Source organism: Lissotriton helveticus, chromosome 12 (genome assembly GCF_964261635.1).
Source record: "Lissotriton helveticus chromosome 12, aLisHel1.1, whole genome shotgun sequence".
Classification (NCBI taxonomy): Eukaryota; Metazoa; Chordata; class Amphibia; order Caudata; family Salamandridae; genus Lissotriton; species Lissotriton helveticus.
The window spans coordinates 735302508-735319989 of record NC_136073.1 but is presented as its reverse complement, the minus strand read 5'-3'; the positions used below and the strand labels follow the sequence as shown (position 1 = coordinate 735319989).

At 45.0% G+C, this 17482-nt stretch overlaps 1 protein-coding gene across 1 annotated transcript in view; it reads left to right on the top strand.

The window, feature by feature from the left end:
• The window catches only part of PLEKHO1 (pleckstrin homology domain containing O1), a 145879-nt gene that overhangs the window by 111853 nt on the left and 16544 nt on the right, over positions 1–17482 (top strand). The window contains exon 5 of the mRNA XM_078670863.1: positions 14271–14372. Within this exon, the coding sequence (XP_078526989.1) occupies positions 14271–14372 (102 nt within the window). The remainder of the gene's footprint in view (positions 1–14270; positions 14373–17482) is intronic.

Below are 17482 nucleotides of genomic sequence, written 5' to 3'. Positions count from 1 at the left end.
TCTCAAATGTTGTTGACTGTTTTGTATTAGGGACAGCACCCCTGGGTGGAGTTAGAGCAGAGACCTGAGGACCCTTTAGAGAGCGGATGGGTAGGCAGTGAGGGGTCATGACTGGAGAACTTTAGGTTTTCACCAAGAGACTTAGAGTGGGTGACTTCCCTTGGGGGTCATTCATTGCTGACACCTTTGTTAGGTTGGGATTTGGTTAAGTAGGGATACCATCTAGAACAGGGTAGGGACGCCTAACCTGTGTTTGTTTTCCTCCAACCTAAATGAAGGAGAGATATGCGTCTATGCTGATAGCTTTGCTATTTTTAGAACTAGTGTTAGTGATTTCTGTTGCTCGTCTGAGGGCTTTTCGAGAGCACATGTATGTAATTGGACCTGTGTATCTCGTGAATCTCATTCTGAGATGCTTGTATTTGCAGCTCATTATATCTTTACAATAAACTTTTGAAACCTAGAAGTTGTCCGTGATCTTTGAGAGTAGAGTCCTTTCTTGGGTGAACTAACTTGCAGATAGGTGTACTGTTTCCTTCCAAGACAGGCAATAAAGGTTCAGTCGACCAGAACGAGGTTTGGATCAATAGATATAAGGTATCGATCAAAATCTCGCCCTTTCAGTTGGTAGCTATAGAGGATGGTTGCCTTCTTGAGGACGGTGACCTAGGCCAGGTTAGCTTACCCCAAGGCCCCTAGAAATCGATGATCGGAAGAACAGCCCGCAGATGAAGATCCGGATGACGTGAGACAGAAAAAGCAGCAGTATCGGTCGAGAGTGAGTATAAAGGGTTATGCGTGTTAGATTGCGGTGTTTTTGTATTGTATCTATGTTGTAATGTCTGGCGGAGTTGAATGTTTGTAGAGTGACTGTGGAACAGGTTGTGAGCGCGCGCAACCGGTGGAAATCTTAAGTTCAAAGAGAGCTTAAGTGGTTCGGGTGTATTGGACACCCAGAGTAATTGTCAACTAGTGTGAAGGGGGTCATGAGGTACCATTGATCACCCGAGAGACCGAGATAGGGGGAACGTAAGAGTGAGTGCGTGAGTAACGGACGCTGGTCGGAAGTTACTGTGTGTGTAAGTAACCTATCAGAGAGACGATAGACATCTCGTCAGTTGTGTTGACAATTACAGATAGACTGTGGACGTACAGTCGAGAGAAGTGACCGCTTGGTCGGAAGTAGTCATTTTTCAGTGTATGAATGGGACGCATGCATAACCGGGAGACGAGTTGAGAAAGGAGGGGTGCTGCTGCGAAGCGGAGAAAAGAGATGTCAGGTGGTGTCGCGCAGTGATTGGCTGACAGGAGAAAGACCGCGCTGTGATAGGCCAGCTAGCGAACACGTCATACAGGGTCGCGACGTGATTGGCTGACAGGAGAAAGACCGCGCTGTGATAGGCCAAGCTAGCAAAGCCGCGACAGGATTGGTGGATTGTCATCAGGAAGTAAACAGAGTAGCGAGGCTGGATTTTGTGCGCATAATTATGAAGTGTTTTAAATGGTTGAAAGCGCTGTTTAAGAAAGAGAGGCGAGGATCGTATGAAGGGGAAGAAGCCCCGCCGGAGGGTACGCCAGCTCGTTATATGGCAGTAAATGTTGGGTTGCATACGATCCTTTGGATATCAGAGTGGAGTAAGATTACTGAAGGAAACGAGGAACTGACGTTCCCGAAGTACGGGACGTTCAGATTAGAGGTGTTACATCGATTGAAATCAATCATGACCTCAAAGAGACCCTTGCCTAGACCAACCCAGTTTGAAGCCCTTGAAGCATGGCTTAGGGCAGCGCATGAAAGGAATATGAACAGACGACAAGAAAGGGTGAAACGCTCGGTAAGGGCAGTACAGGATGCCAGGTGGGATGCGGATGCTAAAAGATGGAGAGTGCATAATTTGGAAATAAATAAACTGTACCCAGTGTTAGAGGCGCCAGTAAATAAAAGCCCCCTAGAAGAAGATGATGAGAGTGAAACAGAGGATAGCTTGATAAACAGATTACTGACAGACAGGCCACCCCCGTATAATAGAGCAGGGGGAGAGGTCGAGAATACTGAAGGAGAAAAGGGGGGCATTGCAGGAGAGCATAGACCGCTTCCCAGTTCACAGTGGGATCCTGAGCCAAAGAAAGAGTTGTTCCAGCCTAGTCAGGTGCAGCAGGTGGTCGGTAGGTTTGTGGTACAAAGAGCGCCGGAAACGGAAAGCGCCACATCCTACCCATTACCAGATGCACTACAGGTACCTGTTACCATAGGTCCTATAATATCGATATATGACCAAGAGAGAGCAAAAGGGGAAGAACGGAAGCGGAAAGACAGAGAAAGAGCAGAGCAGGCAAGGAGGAACGATACCACTAATTCCCCAAGTCAGATGCCGATACCCAGAGAGTGGAGCACCCCGATGCACACAGCAGGGGACCCAGGAGGAGATCCTGGGGGCCCCAGATGGCCAATGGATCTGAGGGGATCTGGACGAAGATCCTTTCAAGAACTAAATGAGTACATGAAGCAGTGGGATGAGGCAGTGAAGGCTCAAAAGTGCATCAATGCTGCAGAAGCAGAAAGGGAAAGTCAGGACAGCAGAGCACGGACTCACTGCGGGGCTGGGGAGAGTAGCCCGGAGTGGGACTGTAGAGGGAGTAGGGGAGTCACCCATTGGGCCCGGAGTGGAGGTAGAACAGACCTGGAAAACGGGGGCCCCGGGAATGGAGGGGTGGCGTGCCCGATACTCAGTGAAGAGGAGAGGAGAGCACAAGAGTACAGGAACAGCTTTAAATGTCCACACTGTGTGCCCGGCACCAGAGAACTGAATGGGAGTTGTGAGAGGTCGCACCATAGTCCCTGTGATGACAGAAATGAGCGCAGCCCAGGGAATATGGGGAACCAGGAAGGATCGTATCGGATATTGAGCGATACGAGGCAAAGGGAGTGTAGCGACCAGAGGGAAAATAACAGAGAGATGTGCGGTGAGAGGAGAGAAGAAGACGAGAGTAGGCAGAGAGAGAGTAGGGATAAAAGGCCCGTGTTCCATCACCTTCCAAGATTGGATGGCCGAGCATGGGACCTGGAGAGATGGGAGCAAGGGAGGCCACCCATTAATTCTCCTGAGCCCAAACGCAGAGCTCGAAGTTGGGATGGGAGGGAGACCAGTGAGCCTCCTTCGAAAGACATATTGCGAGCTGAGATAAAAGCCAAGAGACTTGATGTCTCCAGCTTAAGGTCAGATCTGGATGACATGGTAGATGGTACCCTGCCTTTAGAAAGAATGGAAATGTATGAACAGGATGAAATACTGTATATGGCAAAGGACATCACACGAAAGGCGAGAGCAGTCCATGAGAAGTTAGTCGAACTAGCAGGCAAATATATGGTGGACTTGTCAAGAACCAAAGCATTACAGGGTAACCACAGGCTACATTACTCAGATCGAGACCTAGATGAGAGGAGAACGATTGGGCTGAAAACACACATAAGGGAACTGATTACTGGAATAAGGACATGGAGGGCACTAGATAAATGGGAAGAGAGGTGGTCCAAGAAAGGGACCGGCAGAAGAAGCATGATTGGTATAACACCAGGACAGCAGGGAATAGAAGCTTACCCTTTGCGTGAAGTTGCCAATGGAAGCTATGTACATGTCCCTTGGAGTAGGGGAGATTTAGCTGCTTTTACCACATCTTTCCCCAAGTTACGAGAGAGCCCCGTGGAGTGGTACAAGCAAGTCGAGAGGTTTGTAAAGATCTCAAAAGTCCTATGGATAGATCTGAACACGCTGTTTGACATTGTAGTACCAGGAGATCTGTGGACAGCATGCAAGGTTAGCGCTGAGTGGCCCACAACGGAGCCAGAGAGAGATGCTAGGACTAATGGGCCGTCCGAGATCGTGATGGCAAAATTCGAGAGAGTGATGACTTGGCTGAAAGAAAAAGTGCCAATGCAAGACATAGATTGGGTCAGAATAGACAGAACGAGACAGGAACCCAAAGAGACAGTCCATGAATATTACGAGAGATTGCTGAAGGCGTTTAAACAGTATAGCGGCTTGGATGTAATGGATCCAAAGGACATAGGGCAATTTGTGTCCAAGTTCGTCCTGGGACTGAGACCGGATATTAGTTTAATGATTCAGCAACACTCGATTTGTTGGCAAAGTAGACCCCTAGATGAAATACTGAGATATGCTAGGTACTGCTGTGATGAGGTAGACTCCAAGGCTAAGAAACTAAAAGAGAAGCTGATGGTGGTACAATTGCAGGCAGCAGGAAAAGGGGGACCGCAACAACAGCAGCAAGGGACAGGTACAGGAGGTAAGAAGCAGTACAGTCAGAACAAGGGTAATGAGGAGAGTACTACCTTTAGACCCAGAGTAGACATAGCTACCTTGAAGAAAACGACTAGGTGCCACCAGTGCAACGAGTTGGGGCATTGGAAACGCGAGTGCCCTTACAATGTAGAGATCGGAGAGCAAGAGATAGAGGAGGAAGAGGTCCAGAGCGCACCTATGAGAGGGGCGACGCCATACCAAGGAAAGGTGCTCAAAGGGGGGGGGGCTCCTCCCCGAGCCCAGTTCCCGCAACCTCCTCGAGTAGGGAGTATGGGTAAGACCTATAGACAAATGCCCCTGTTTGTGGAAGGTGAAGAATGCTATTATGTGGACCCATTAACCGGACAGAGAGTGGAAAGAGAAGACTGCACCCTTGGGGCAGCCTTAGAGGTGGATCAGAGGGGACCCTATGTGGAAGCAGAAGTAGCAGGGTGCCCTACGACATTTCTGGTGGACACAGGAGCCACTAGATCCACGATCAGATCAGCTGCAGTTCCAGACCTGCCCATGTCTGGAGAGACCATACAGGTGGTAGGGGTCGCAAACAGGAGAATAACCAGCCAATTGACAGAACCGGTACAGGTGAAAATAGGGAAGTACAGCGATGAGCACCAATTTGTGGTTTGCGATTCAAGCCCTGTGTGTCTGCTAGGAAGAGACCTGTTGTGCAAATTGAATTGTACTATATATTGTACACCCCAGGGAGTGGAGGTATTGACTAATGATGATGATGCAGATTTCAAAGTTGCAAACTCAAGAATATGTGTGGAGCTGTACCCTACTTTGACAGTAGACGAGCTTCCCTGGGATTTGAGAGAGACAGTGGCATCAGAGGTATGGGATTTCACTGGGGAAGAGATTGGATTAGTCAAAGGGGTGGACCCAGTGAAAATTGTAGTGAAACCGCATGCTGAGTTCCCAAGAACACCCCAGTATAAACTGACTCCAGAAACGATTGCAGGCATAAAACCCGTGATCGAGTCCATGATTAAACAGGGAATACTGAAAGAAATCGTGGGTAGTCCATGTAACTCCCCGATTATGGGTCTGCAGAAACCAAATGGGAAATTCCGGATAGTGCAGGACCTTCGAAAGATTAATAACATAGTCGTTTCATGTTGTCCAGTGGTACCGAATCCATCAGTGATACTGTTTCAGATTCCATTCCAAGCTGAGTGGTTCACTGTGATAGATCTTTGTCAGGCTTTCTTTTCGATCCCTTTGGACGAAGATAGCCATTTTCTTTTCGCATTTAAGCTGGAAAATCGCGTCCTAACATGGTGTCGTATCCCTCAGGGGTATACAGAGAGTCCATCGATCTTTAACCAGCTTCTGAAGAAAAATCTTGAAAGTCTAGTGCTGCCCCAGAAGTCAGTTCTGGTCCAGTACATAGACGACCTCCTTGTGGCGTCAGAAACAGAAGAAGCTTGCAGGGAAGACTCCATTGCTTTGTTAAATCACCTAGCTGCCAATGGGCACAAGGTATCCCCGGGAAAATTGCAGTACTGCCTGACAGAAGTGCAGTACTTGGGACACAGAATTGAGAAAGGCAAACGAAAAGTGTCACCAGACAGGATAGAGGCGATCATGAAAATGAACGCGCCTCAGACACAGAGAGAGGTCAGGATGTTCCTAGGGATGGTGGGTTATTGCCGACAGTGGATCGTGAACTTTTCACTGAAAGCAAAGCCCTTGCAAAAACTGACGCACAAAGAGGTGAGTGATCCGGTGCCATGGGACAAAGACTGTTTGATGGCATTCTTACAGCTGAGAGAGGACCTGTGTCGTGCTCCGGCATTGGGAATGCCTGATTACAATAAACAATTCTTTCTTTACTGTTGTGAGAGAGAAGGTTGTGCGTTGTCTGTGTTGGTCCAAATCCATGGGAATGCCCGTAGACCAGTTGCTTATTTCTCGGCTACTTTAGACCCAGTAGCCGCAGCGTTGCCCGGATGTCTCAAATCCGTTGCTGCAACGGGTGTCAGCATTGAGAGATGTGAAAATATTGTTATGGGGCACCCGTTAGAGGTGTGCGTGCCACATTCTGTTGAACTGTTGATGACCAGGACCAAAACACAGCATCTGACCAATAGCAGGCTCACGCGCTATGAGCAAGTTATTCTTGCTGCAGAGAACGTGACCCTCAAGAGATGCTCTGTTTTGAACCCTGCTACCTTAATGCCACTTCCAAATGATATTGATGATGATGATGATGAATATACAGACCATGACTGTCTCGATGTGACTGAACTATGCACCAAACCCAGACCCGACATCGTAGATGAGCCACTGACCGACCCAGACGAAGTTTTCTTTGTCGATGGCTCATGTGTAAGAGACGAAGTTGGGCAGTTGAGAGCAGCTTATGCTGTTTGTACAATTGAAGGAGTTGTGGAAGCTGGGTGCCTGGAAGGAGTAAACTCCGCTCAGGTAGCCGAGATTATTGCCCTAACACGTGCTTGCTTAGCAGGCAATCAAATTCGAGTCACCATCTACACCGACAGCCAATACGGGTTTGGGGTAGTTCATGATTACGGGCAGTTATGGTCTCAAAGAGGGTTCATGACTTCTTCAGGCTCTCCCATTCGCAATGGAGAGTTTGTGCGCCTGTTGTTAGAAGCATTGCAATGTCCAGCAAGTATCGCAGTTGTAAAGTGCATCGCACATACCAAAAATGAGGACTTTGTTTCGAAAGGCAATAGATATGCTGATGAAGTTGCGCGGTATTGCGCAGAACAAGGTTACTCTTTCACAGAGGTGGATGTGGGTGGAATAAATGTAAGAACTGAATTAGCCATGATACTGGAAACTGTTGATACTTGGGATGAACTGTCAACCATGCAAGAAAATGCTCCTGATTCAGAAAAGGAAACATGGGAAAAGGCAGGATGTGTAATGGGTGAGACTCATTTTTGGGTCTCAGCAGACGGCAGAGCAGTGTTGCCCAATGAGATGGTGAGTCCAATGGCTAGACTCATACATGGTCCCGTACACTTAGGGAGAGATGCTATGCTGAGAGTGTTTAGACAGACTTGGTACAATCCTAAGTTTAGAATAGCAGCAGAAGCAGTGTGCCAGCGTTGTGTGACCTGCCAGCAGCTGAATGTAGGGAAAAGAACACCAGTTGCACTAAGTCACATAGGAAGGTCTGGAGGTCCATTCAACAGAATGCAGATAGATTTCATTGAAATGCCAAGATGCAACCGCCTCCGCTATGTTCTGGTGGTTGTTTGTGTGTTCTCCAGATGGGTTGAGGCATACCCTACACGTAGGTGCGACACCCTCACAGTGGCTAAGTTACTGCTTAGAGAACTTATCCCTCGGTTCGGGGTGCCGGCCTTTTTGGAATCAGATAGGGGAACACATTTTAACAGCGAGCTTGTGAAGATGATTTGTGTTGCACTGAATATAGACCAGAAGCTCCATTGCAGTTACCGACCAGAAGCCTCAGGAATTGTGGAACAAATTAATGGCACGATCAAGTCCAGAATAGCGAAAGTTTGCTCCTCAACGACCCTGAATTGGCCTGACGCCCTGCCATTGGTACTCATGAGCCTTCGTAGTACCCCAGACAGAAGAACAGGGTTGTCACCACATGAGGTGTTAATGGGGAGAGCAATGAGACTGCCATCTATTCCAGCTACTGCACTGTTAAATATCACAGATGATATGATCCTGGACTATTGTAAGGGACTGTCTGACGCCATGCGTTCTGTGTCCCTTCAGGTGCAGGCTGCAGAGGTTCCAGCGTGCCAGGGCCCTTGCCATGACCTGTATCCTGGGGACTGGGTCCTGGTGAAGAAACATGTGAGAAGAAGCTGCTTGGATATTCGTTGGCGTGGGCCCTACCAGGTCATCCTGATCACAAGTACAGCTGTAAAGGTGGGAGGCCTGCCCAACTGGATACACGCGTCGCATACGAAAAGGGTTCCAGCACCTCTGGAAACAGCTCCTCTCTCGGATGGACGTCCAGCTGAGGACCAAGAAGCCATAGAGGGGGCTAGCCAAGCTGTAGAGGTGCCAGTGGAAGCAGGGAACGAGTCTGACCAAGCTGAGGACGGTCAGTACAACAGCGAAACAGAAGACGCTACAGAAGGAGAAGACAGCTGGGAGTACGAGTCTGACCCTGACAGGTCTGAAAGAGAGCGAGAACAGACCAGAAGGAGAAGGAGTAGAAGGGCACGTGGAGAAGCAAGTTGGCCACAAAGAAGAAGTTCTAGCCTGAGGTCAACTCCAGAAGCAACCCTTCCTCCGATATCAGAAGACTCAGACCCAGAAGAAGGTGCTCAGGGCGCTGAAGCACCAGACCGAAGAAGGTCAAGAAGAGTGCGTGTGCCTAACAGAAGATACTCCACACCTGAGTGGACATATCTGGCGACAAATGTCTGTGAAACCGGAGACAGGGAGAATCCGAGCGGTGGTGGTGTCCAGTTCTGAGCCCATTATCACCGTGGAAATACAACTGTTGGTACCCGGTGTCGAACAAGAAGGGTCACTAACATTCGTGCTCCCCAGACCTCCCCGCCTCAGCAAGTTAAAACACATGTTTCTTACAGAATTGAAATTCCCCGACTTTGGTACCACGATAACAGCACATGAAGAGCATACTCTTCGCATGGAAATATTGAACTATGCTATTGAAGCTGCAACCACAAATCTAATAGTCGATTGTTAAAGGACTTTGTAAATAAAGTAAGCAGAAGAAAAGAAGATTACCTAGCGCCCAGGAAGCAGAGAATTTTAGGGAACCCCTTGAGTGGATGGAGAAGGGCTAGGGTTGTCTTTTTGAACTGTGAAAGGACTTTTTGCGAAAAAGGCTGTCAGCCTCCAGCTGTGTGGATTCTAAAGACAAAAAAGGATTGAAAGAGACTGTAAAGGAACGAGAGGAAAAGAACTTTTTTTGCAAAGAGAAAGGGAAAAGCTAGATTGTCTGACGAAATGGAGGCCGGCACCCCGAACCGCAGAGCTAAATGTATAATAGGTACACTAATAGTAGGAGTGATAATATTAATAGCTTTAGTGGTAACAATTTCTTATGTAAAGGGACATGAGGAAGAGGTAAAGGTAACTGATGCGAATTCTGTAGTAACACTTACACCCACTGTTGCAGGTGAGAAAAGGGAAAACACTCAAGAGAAAGCGTTATTGGCTGCAGAAGCCCGCAGGTTACATGTAGACGAGTCCCAAGGAGACTTTAGGTCAAATGCTTATGCTAAACTTTTGTATGAATACGTGGATGCCATGGAGGTTAAGGATTGCTACGTCTGCATGCAGTTGCCTGCGTCTGTAGATGAAGGAATTCGATATCATCACCTCCCTCTGACATATGGCATTACATGTAGCTTATTGCTTAGTATATTTTATGAGAGAGATAGTTTTGAATACTATTTCTCCAATTATGATTCTGTGTTGCCAGAAGTCCCAAATTATAAGCAGATGAATAAATGGGATTACTGGAAGAGTGAAGACAGATTGGCCAAGTTCTTCATTCCTTGGATTACCTTAGATACTTCACATGCCCGTAGAAATAACCTGACATGTAAGGTGTCAGAAGTCGAGAAAAAGTTCATAGGGCAGGTGGATGATCGTTACAGGAGACAAAAGATTTTGAAAAAATCAGGACAAGGGAAATTAGATTGGACCGAGGAAGAGAAGTCACACAAGAGAAAGGGTAGTAGTGGTCCAATAGCTTTAGATAAAGCGCAGAAAGGAAAGTTATGTCTTCACCGAGCCAAAACGTATTATGAAAATGTATACGTGGGTGAAGTTGACTGTGAACATGCTTTTAATTTAGAGTACTACACTAAGGATTTCCTGAAGGGAATGCAAGTAATTCCAAATGTGTATTTTGTATGTGGAAGAAATGCTTACGTGAGACTACCTGACAACTGGTATGGATCATGTTACTTGGCAATTGTCTTCCCCAAAATATATCATGCACAAGACTTATTGATCATTGAGGGCCAGACATCATCGAGGGGAAGGAGAGATTTAGGCGATGCAGAAATGGTTGGAGATGTCTTTGGAGCTATGTTCCCTCTTTTGGGAATAATCCTTAATGATGTTAAAATTAGACGACTGGCAACAGTTGTCGACAGGTTGTCTGCCAGCACTGCTCAGTCCTTAATGCTGGTAGAAGGAGAGATGCAATCGATAAGGGCTATGGTTCTTCAAAATCGGCTTGCATTAGATGTCTTATTAGCAAAAGAGGGCGGAGTCTGTAAGGCTTTGAAGGTTCAGGAATGTTGCACTTACATTCCAGACCTTTCAAAACCCCTTGAGAAAGTTATTAAGAACATAACTAATATACACAAAGAGATCGAAGACTTGAGTAGAGAAAATGTCTGGGAAAAGGTGGGCCACGGAATGAGTACAGTTGGAGGGTGGTTTTCCACCTTAGGCAAAAGCTTTATTTGGTATATCCTAAAGCCTATCATCATAATATTGATCTGTGGGATAGTATTGTGGGGATTGGTGAGGGTATTCAAATGGTACAGAGCAAGAAGGTCAGAAAGGGCCCAAAGAGAACAGTTGCAGAGATTGGCTGCCATACAAGATAATCAGTACAGGAGCCTGAGAGCTCTGGAAGCGCAGAGAATGCCAGCAATAACTGCAGTTTAAATGTTAGTGATGACCCCGAGAGGTCATCAAAGGGGGGAACTGAGAGAGCGCAAACTGAGATAAATATATGAGTACATCACACTTACCTATAGAGAGCAGAATTCATGAAGAGAAATGCCATGAGTGCTAATAGTATTTGAAATTATATTCTAAATGTATAGCTAATATAGAGATTTAAGTAGAAGTGGAATTAATGCAGAAATGTGTGACATTATATGATTTTATTAGACGTGATTATTTTGAATCTATGTCGTGTAGCTGTTAACATATAAGATGGTCTGTGGTAAAACGCAGAACGTGGTAGGCCTCAGGGCCAGAGCTGGAGCTAAAAGGGAAGGTGTTTCTTTTCACGACACAGATTGTTTAACGTTTTTGGTCATTGCATTAATGGGCCATGATTTAGAGTAATGTTTTCCAAATAATAGAATAAGAGTTTTAACATGCTTTAATTAAATGAAGAAATAGAATGCTATAATCATAATGTGAAATATTGTAGGCCTGAAATGTTTTAGCATTGATTTACACGTACATGTCTGGGCTGAGAAATGTTGCAAGCCTTTTTAGAAGTCTATGAGAGTTGGGTTCTTGGCGGCAGATATCTGTCTGCAACAGGAAAGGGGGGATCCAATTATAAGTGAATGAATAGAGGCCTGTTCAGTAGACGGCCCAGACATGGAGGAGGGTTCTGGAATGTTTAAGGGGTATCAGCGGGCCGGAGAAGAGACTGAGAAGCAAGGTCAACTCTAACGTCTGAGGCCCAATACAAAGCATCATGGAAAAAGCCTGAAGTTGCACCACGTGAGAGGCGTTTCGCAAGGGGCGTCTCAAATGTTGTTGACTGTTTTGTATTAGGGACAGCACCCCTGGGTGGAGTTAGAGCAGAGACCTGAGGACCCTTTAGAGAGCGGATGGGTAGGCAGTGAGGGGTCATGACTGGAGAACTTTAGGTTTTCACCAAGAGACTTAGAGTGGGTGACTTCCCTTGGGGGTCATTCATTGCTGACACCTTTGTTAGGTTGGGATTTGGTTAAGTAGGGATACCATCTAGAACAGGGTAGGGACGCCTAACCTGTGTTTGTTTTCCTCCAACCTAAATGAAGGAGAGATATGCGTCTATGCTGATAGCTTTGCTATTTTTAGAACTAGTGTTAGTGATTTCTGTTGCTCGTCTGAGGGCTTTTCGAGAGCACATGTATGTAATTGGACCTGTGTATCTCGTGAATCTCATTCTGAGATGCTTGTATTTGCAGCTCATTATATCTTTACAATAAACTTTTGAAACCTAGAAGTTGTCCGTGATCTTTGAGAGTAGAGTCCTTTCTTGGGTGAACTAACTTGCAGATAGGTGTACTGTTTCCTTCCAAGACAGGCAATAAAGGTTCAGTCGACCAGAACGAGGTTTGGATCAATAGATATAAGGTATCGATCAAAATCTCGCCCTTTCACTGCAACATACCTGCAGTGTGTATGCCTAAGTTATGCATGCAGCATGTGTAGAGAAATGTTTGCATGTGTAGACTAAATTCAGCACACATAGGTTAAGCAACATCTAAGGCATGGCAATTTAGGTCGAGCCTACCAGACAGCGCAAGCTGACTGTTAATAAAGACCTATTATCAGCTTACCAAGAATCTAAAGAGGGACTACAGCATGCCATTGCTTACCATTGGTTGGCTTTATTGTCACTCTCATTTGCCTGCTTTTGTTTGATTGCTTGAATTTCAAATGTTGGGTTTGTCCTACCCCAGCCTCTTTACTTGTGTCCATCCTCCGCTCACTTTTAGGGAACTACCTTTTTCTCTTTGCTTAGGCAATATGTGAAAGTGCATGTGTTTTCCAATTGTCTTCTCGTGCGCTTTTCTCTCCTGCACAATCCTTGTTGCTCTCTCTCATCCATGCTCTTCTTTCTTTTCCAGCTTTTTACTATGCTGTTCAGCATCACCAAAAAGCATTGGTAAAGTCAGTAGGTCCAGAAGGTGAGACTTACTGACTTTGCCAATGCTTGTTATTGTTTATTTTTGGGATTCTTGTGTATTATGCCCGTCTTCTACTTACACTTTTATGGTAGCAAGTGCATGTGCAACCTGAAAAAAAGTCTGCTCTTTAGGTCTGTGTGAAAGTGCAAAATTGAATTTCTTGAAATGTCTTGGAAAATGATTAGGCCTGGGCGGTAAATTCCGCTCCGCTCGCGGAATTTGGGTAATTTCGCATTCATTGGAGGATGCAGAATTGCAAAAAATTCTGCAGCTTCGCGGAATTCTTGCTTGTTCGCGCTTTCAAAATGCGTGTTCGCAAGATATTTCCCCCGAGCACGCAAACAGCGTTCACAAACAGGGAAAAAGCATCGCGAACGGGCAGAACAAGCAATTCCGCGTGTTCGCGTAACTCTCCGTGCTCGTGGAGATTATTTACCGATTCGTGGAGCTTTGCATAGCGCGACTACCCTAATTCCGCCTACCCCATAAAATTATGAGACGTTATGCTAAACTTCACAAAGCTACATTTCAGTGTCTTGCATAAAAAGTGAATGTGAGTGACTACTGGCAAGAGAACTGCCTTAAGAGAAAAAGTATGCTACAGCACATTAATCCTCATCTGTTGGGAATTTCTATTTCTAAGGGACATACCCAGAGGCGTTCAAAGCTTGTGGTGCACAGCCTAGGACAGGGGTTTAAAGTTACTGCCAAAAAAGAGCATGGAGTGGTGTTGGGATGTTAACATAGTTGTGAATGTGTCATGAGGAGGAAAAAACAGCTCAAATAGGTGGCACACTCCAATGAAGTCAGGATGTGATTAGGTTCTCACAACCGGAGACGTGCACAGAAAACCATTCAGAAGTTCCAGCCTCTGATATGCATGTGTCTTTTTATTAGCTATTAGCAAATGGCATGTAGGATTGCTTTTTTAGATGTATTCTTTTGACTTATGTGAGTGGTTTGTAGAAAACAGTGGACTTTCTAAAAGATGCTTGTCAGAATCCTGGGGAGAAAAATAAAGAGTTGCCAAAAAAAGTGTCACAAATAATGTCTATCAGAATATTTTGGAGGTAAGTGCATATGGGTTAGTATAGGTCTACTACATTTACCTCAATATCAATGTACCTTGAAAATATGTATCTAGTCAAGGTGCTTCACTGCGTAGTTAAGAATAGTAAATCTATACCAACCGGTATATAATTACCTTCACTTTTGTCTGGTTGTTGATATTTTTGCCACAATCGTTTGTCATGTCAAAACCTCGATACTCTGGTAGTAAACTAATATTTGTCTTAGATGTGTAGATCAGTGTGTCTAAAGAGGCTTTCATTTTGTATTTCTTTCTTTGCAGGTCACTGTTGAGGAGGATAGCTTTCTTGCCCACCTCACTCGCGACAGAGCTAAAATCCAACATTCCCGCCGCCCTCCTACAAGGGGCCATCTCATGGCTGTGGTAAGTAGTGAAACATTTTGCTACAATGCCTGTTTGCTTTTTAAGAAAATACGAATAGACTAGGGTTGGCGAGAGTCAATCTATAAAAGCCAGATCCATACTATTTTTTTAACTATAACTGCTGACAATGCAGATATTTCAGATTTAGATTCATTTATGTGGATGTATCCCATGTCAATATCTTCAAAATATGGCTTGGAACTGGTACCTATGAACGAACACTAAATACTCTCTGACCAGAAACTCCTGGACCAGATACTCCCAGAATAGCTGGTCGTTAATTTTGGAATGTATTTTTTTAACAGTAGATTAAAGCAACTAAGGACGGGGCTGCCTAGAGAAAGACAGAGGAAGTCTTCAAATGTTACTAATCAACGCCTTTTATAACAATAGAAATGGAAGTCAGTAGTTAGGTGAAGCTTAACCGCATGCGCGCTAGCGGTTTTCCCGCTATGCGCTGCATTTTTTTAAAAGCTGCGTTACATGACGAGCTCAGCTCGTCATGAGCGTACGAGCGTCGTAACTCATGACGAGCTGAGCTCGTCATGAGCGCCGAAGGGGTTAACGACCTACCTTTTTAGTCCCGATCTGGGGACTATTTTAAATCGGTACTCTTTGAGATTTTTAAGAGCAAAACTGGCCATTTGTAATTCACGAATACTTAGGATGCTACCTAGCAAGTGATGATATTGTAAAATACGACTGCAATGTATACAACTCTTCATTTCTTGTTATCTAATTTTTACATTTATATTTGCTTTATCCGGATTGTATATGAGCACCATTAAATACTAATCTGACCTTTCCTGTATGTTTTATTTTTCTTTCTGTCAGTTACCTTTGTCACATCTTTCTCCTATCAGTCCTATAACTATTTTAACTCTTAACTCTCACCACCATTCACATCCCCTGTCTTCTCTTACCTCCCTCTTTCTAATCCATTATTTGTTTTTAAAGTTAGATGGTGTCTGGCGGTTAAAGATGTGCAGGCCTTATGATGTCTTACTTACTTTAACATTTCAATTAGCAACATATAGTGGCCGCCTGCAATTGGCAGGGAGTTACCATGGGATGTGGGGTTGGTACTTATTGTACAATTACTGCAGTCTACAAAGGGGCAGACGCATACTGAAAATTGAATTATAAGTTATTGATGTGAAGGTGTAATTGTGTGTCAGCTTGTGGACCTATAAGCATACGTTGGAAGGGTTGTATGTAAGAAGATCATATACAAAAACATTGTCTGACATAAATATGGTATTCTAGATGTCAATTACCAAAATATCATCCAAAAGGTTTAGATGTTGAGGATTACATGGGGGTTTTATCCCATTACAATTGAATATTTATTTTATGGCGGCGGTGTTTGAATAAATTAAACATACATGTTGATCATACAGTATTAAAATATCAAGTCAAGGTTATTTTGGGCCATTGAACACTTTAATATTCAGGGCCTGATTTAAAAATGGGCAATAATAGTACTGCTTATTTCTATGAATTTGCAACAAACCCCCATTGACATAATTACCATCGTAATATTGCAGTATGGCAGTAGTAATTCCATCAGCGATAATCAAGCAGACTGTTGATTTAACTCCTACTGTACCACCCACCTTTAAAGTAGGCCCCTACACTTTCAATATATGCATCAGGCCTATGATACTCCGATGAATGGAATATGTGTGCAACCAGTAGAGGCCTTTTAGTAATTCGTATTTAAAGTGATAGTCGTACATCTGGTTAGGCGTGTTCTTGGTAAACAAGGGAATTGTCAACCATACATGTTTATCGGCTCTTTTGAAGTATAGGTTTTAGGTAACTTTAACATACATACCAGGTAGACAGATTAACACAATTTAATTAGAGGCAACATTTTATTGAATTTCTCCCTTCTTTAAGCTAGAGGGACAGATTTTTTGGAGACTGTACCCAATCCGATTTGTCTAATGCTTGTTTGTGGTAGGTTTGCATTTGTCTGCTGCTTGTTTGTGGTCGGCCTGCATTTGTCTGCTGCTTGTTTGTGGTGGCCTGCATGTTTGGACATTAGTGTACTTCTGTACATTGATGCCATGAGTCAGTGTGCCTAGATATTCAGCTTATTTAAAGTAAACAGCTAAGCATTTTGATATTGGCATGCGTGCAGTAGTTGTTCATGAAGGCGGAATACTTTATGGGAGTGTTAAAGTACTTTTGACATGTAAGGGGCTATTTTGATGTTGGCCGGAATTCCTTCTGCCCGCACCGACTCGGTCATCGGACCGACCGACATTTGGTCGGCGGTCCCGACCGGCCAGTTATAATGCGACCGAACACTCTTCAAGTTTTCTCACTGGGAACTTGTGTTACGGTTGTATACCGGCCGTAATACAATCTCACATTGAGAACAGGGAGGTGCAGTTCATCTCTGCACCTCAAGGTGCCTGCCACATCAGGGATCAACAGGGGGGCAATGGTGCCCGCTCAGCCTTCAACTGGATGCTGTGCACCAAAGGAGACCCTGCTGGGGGCCCCCAAACACGCTCTCTCACATGGTTTCCATGTTGGACAGGCCGGCATGAAAACCATGCTGGAAAGACCTGCTCTTGAGATTACTTGCCGGCTTCCGACTGGCAGACAGGCTGATGAGCCCATCGGAAGCCGGCCGGAATGACCGGCCGGCTTACTTTCAAACCGCCTACAACATAATGAGGCGGTCGGAAAGTAAATCAAGCGGCCCATTACGGTGAGGCCCTAAAGGCCCCTTAGTCCCGTTTAGGACCTGTGCTCAGAAGAAAATCTGCTTGGATTTCCCCTCTGCTCATTTTTTTTAAAGATCTTTTTATTAGGGCAAACAGAAAACAGGTTAATATACCACATCGCGACATTATCCTGAGTAGATGGACACCAAATGACTGTAGTACACATTGGACACATTTCCTCACATCCTCACTGCGGCCCCATAACCAGTGTTTCAACAATACTGTTTTAGGAATGTAATCCAACCCTTTGCGCAATTCTAAGCGATTTTCCAGGTGTGAGAAATACTGTACCTGACTGTACCAGCTGGAAAATCCGGCTTGTAAAATCACATATGAAGGGGGAGCATTGCAGCCTGGACACTTTTGTCT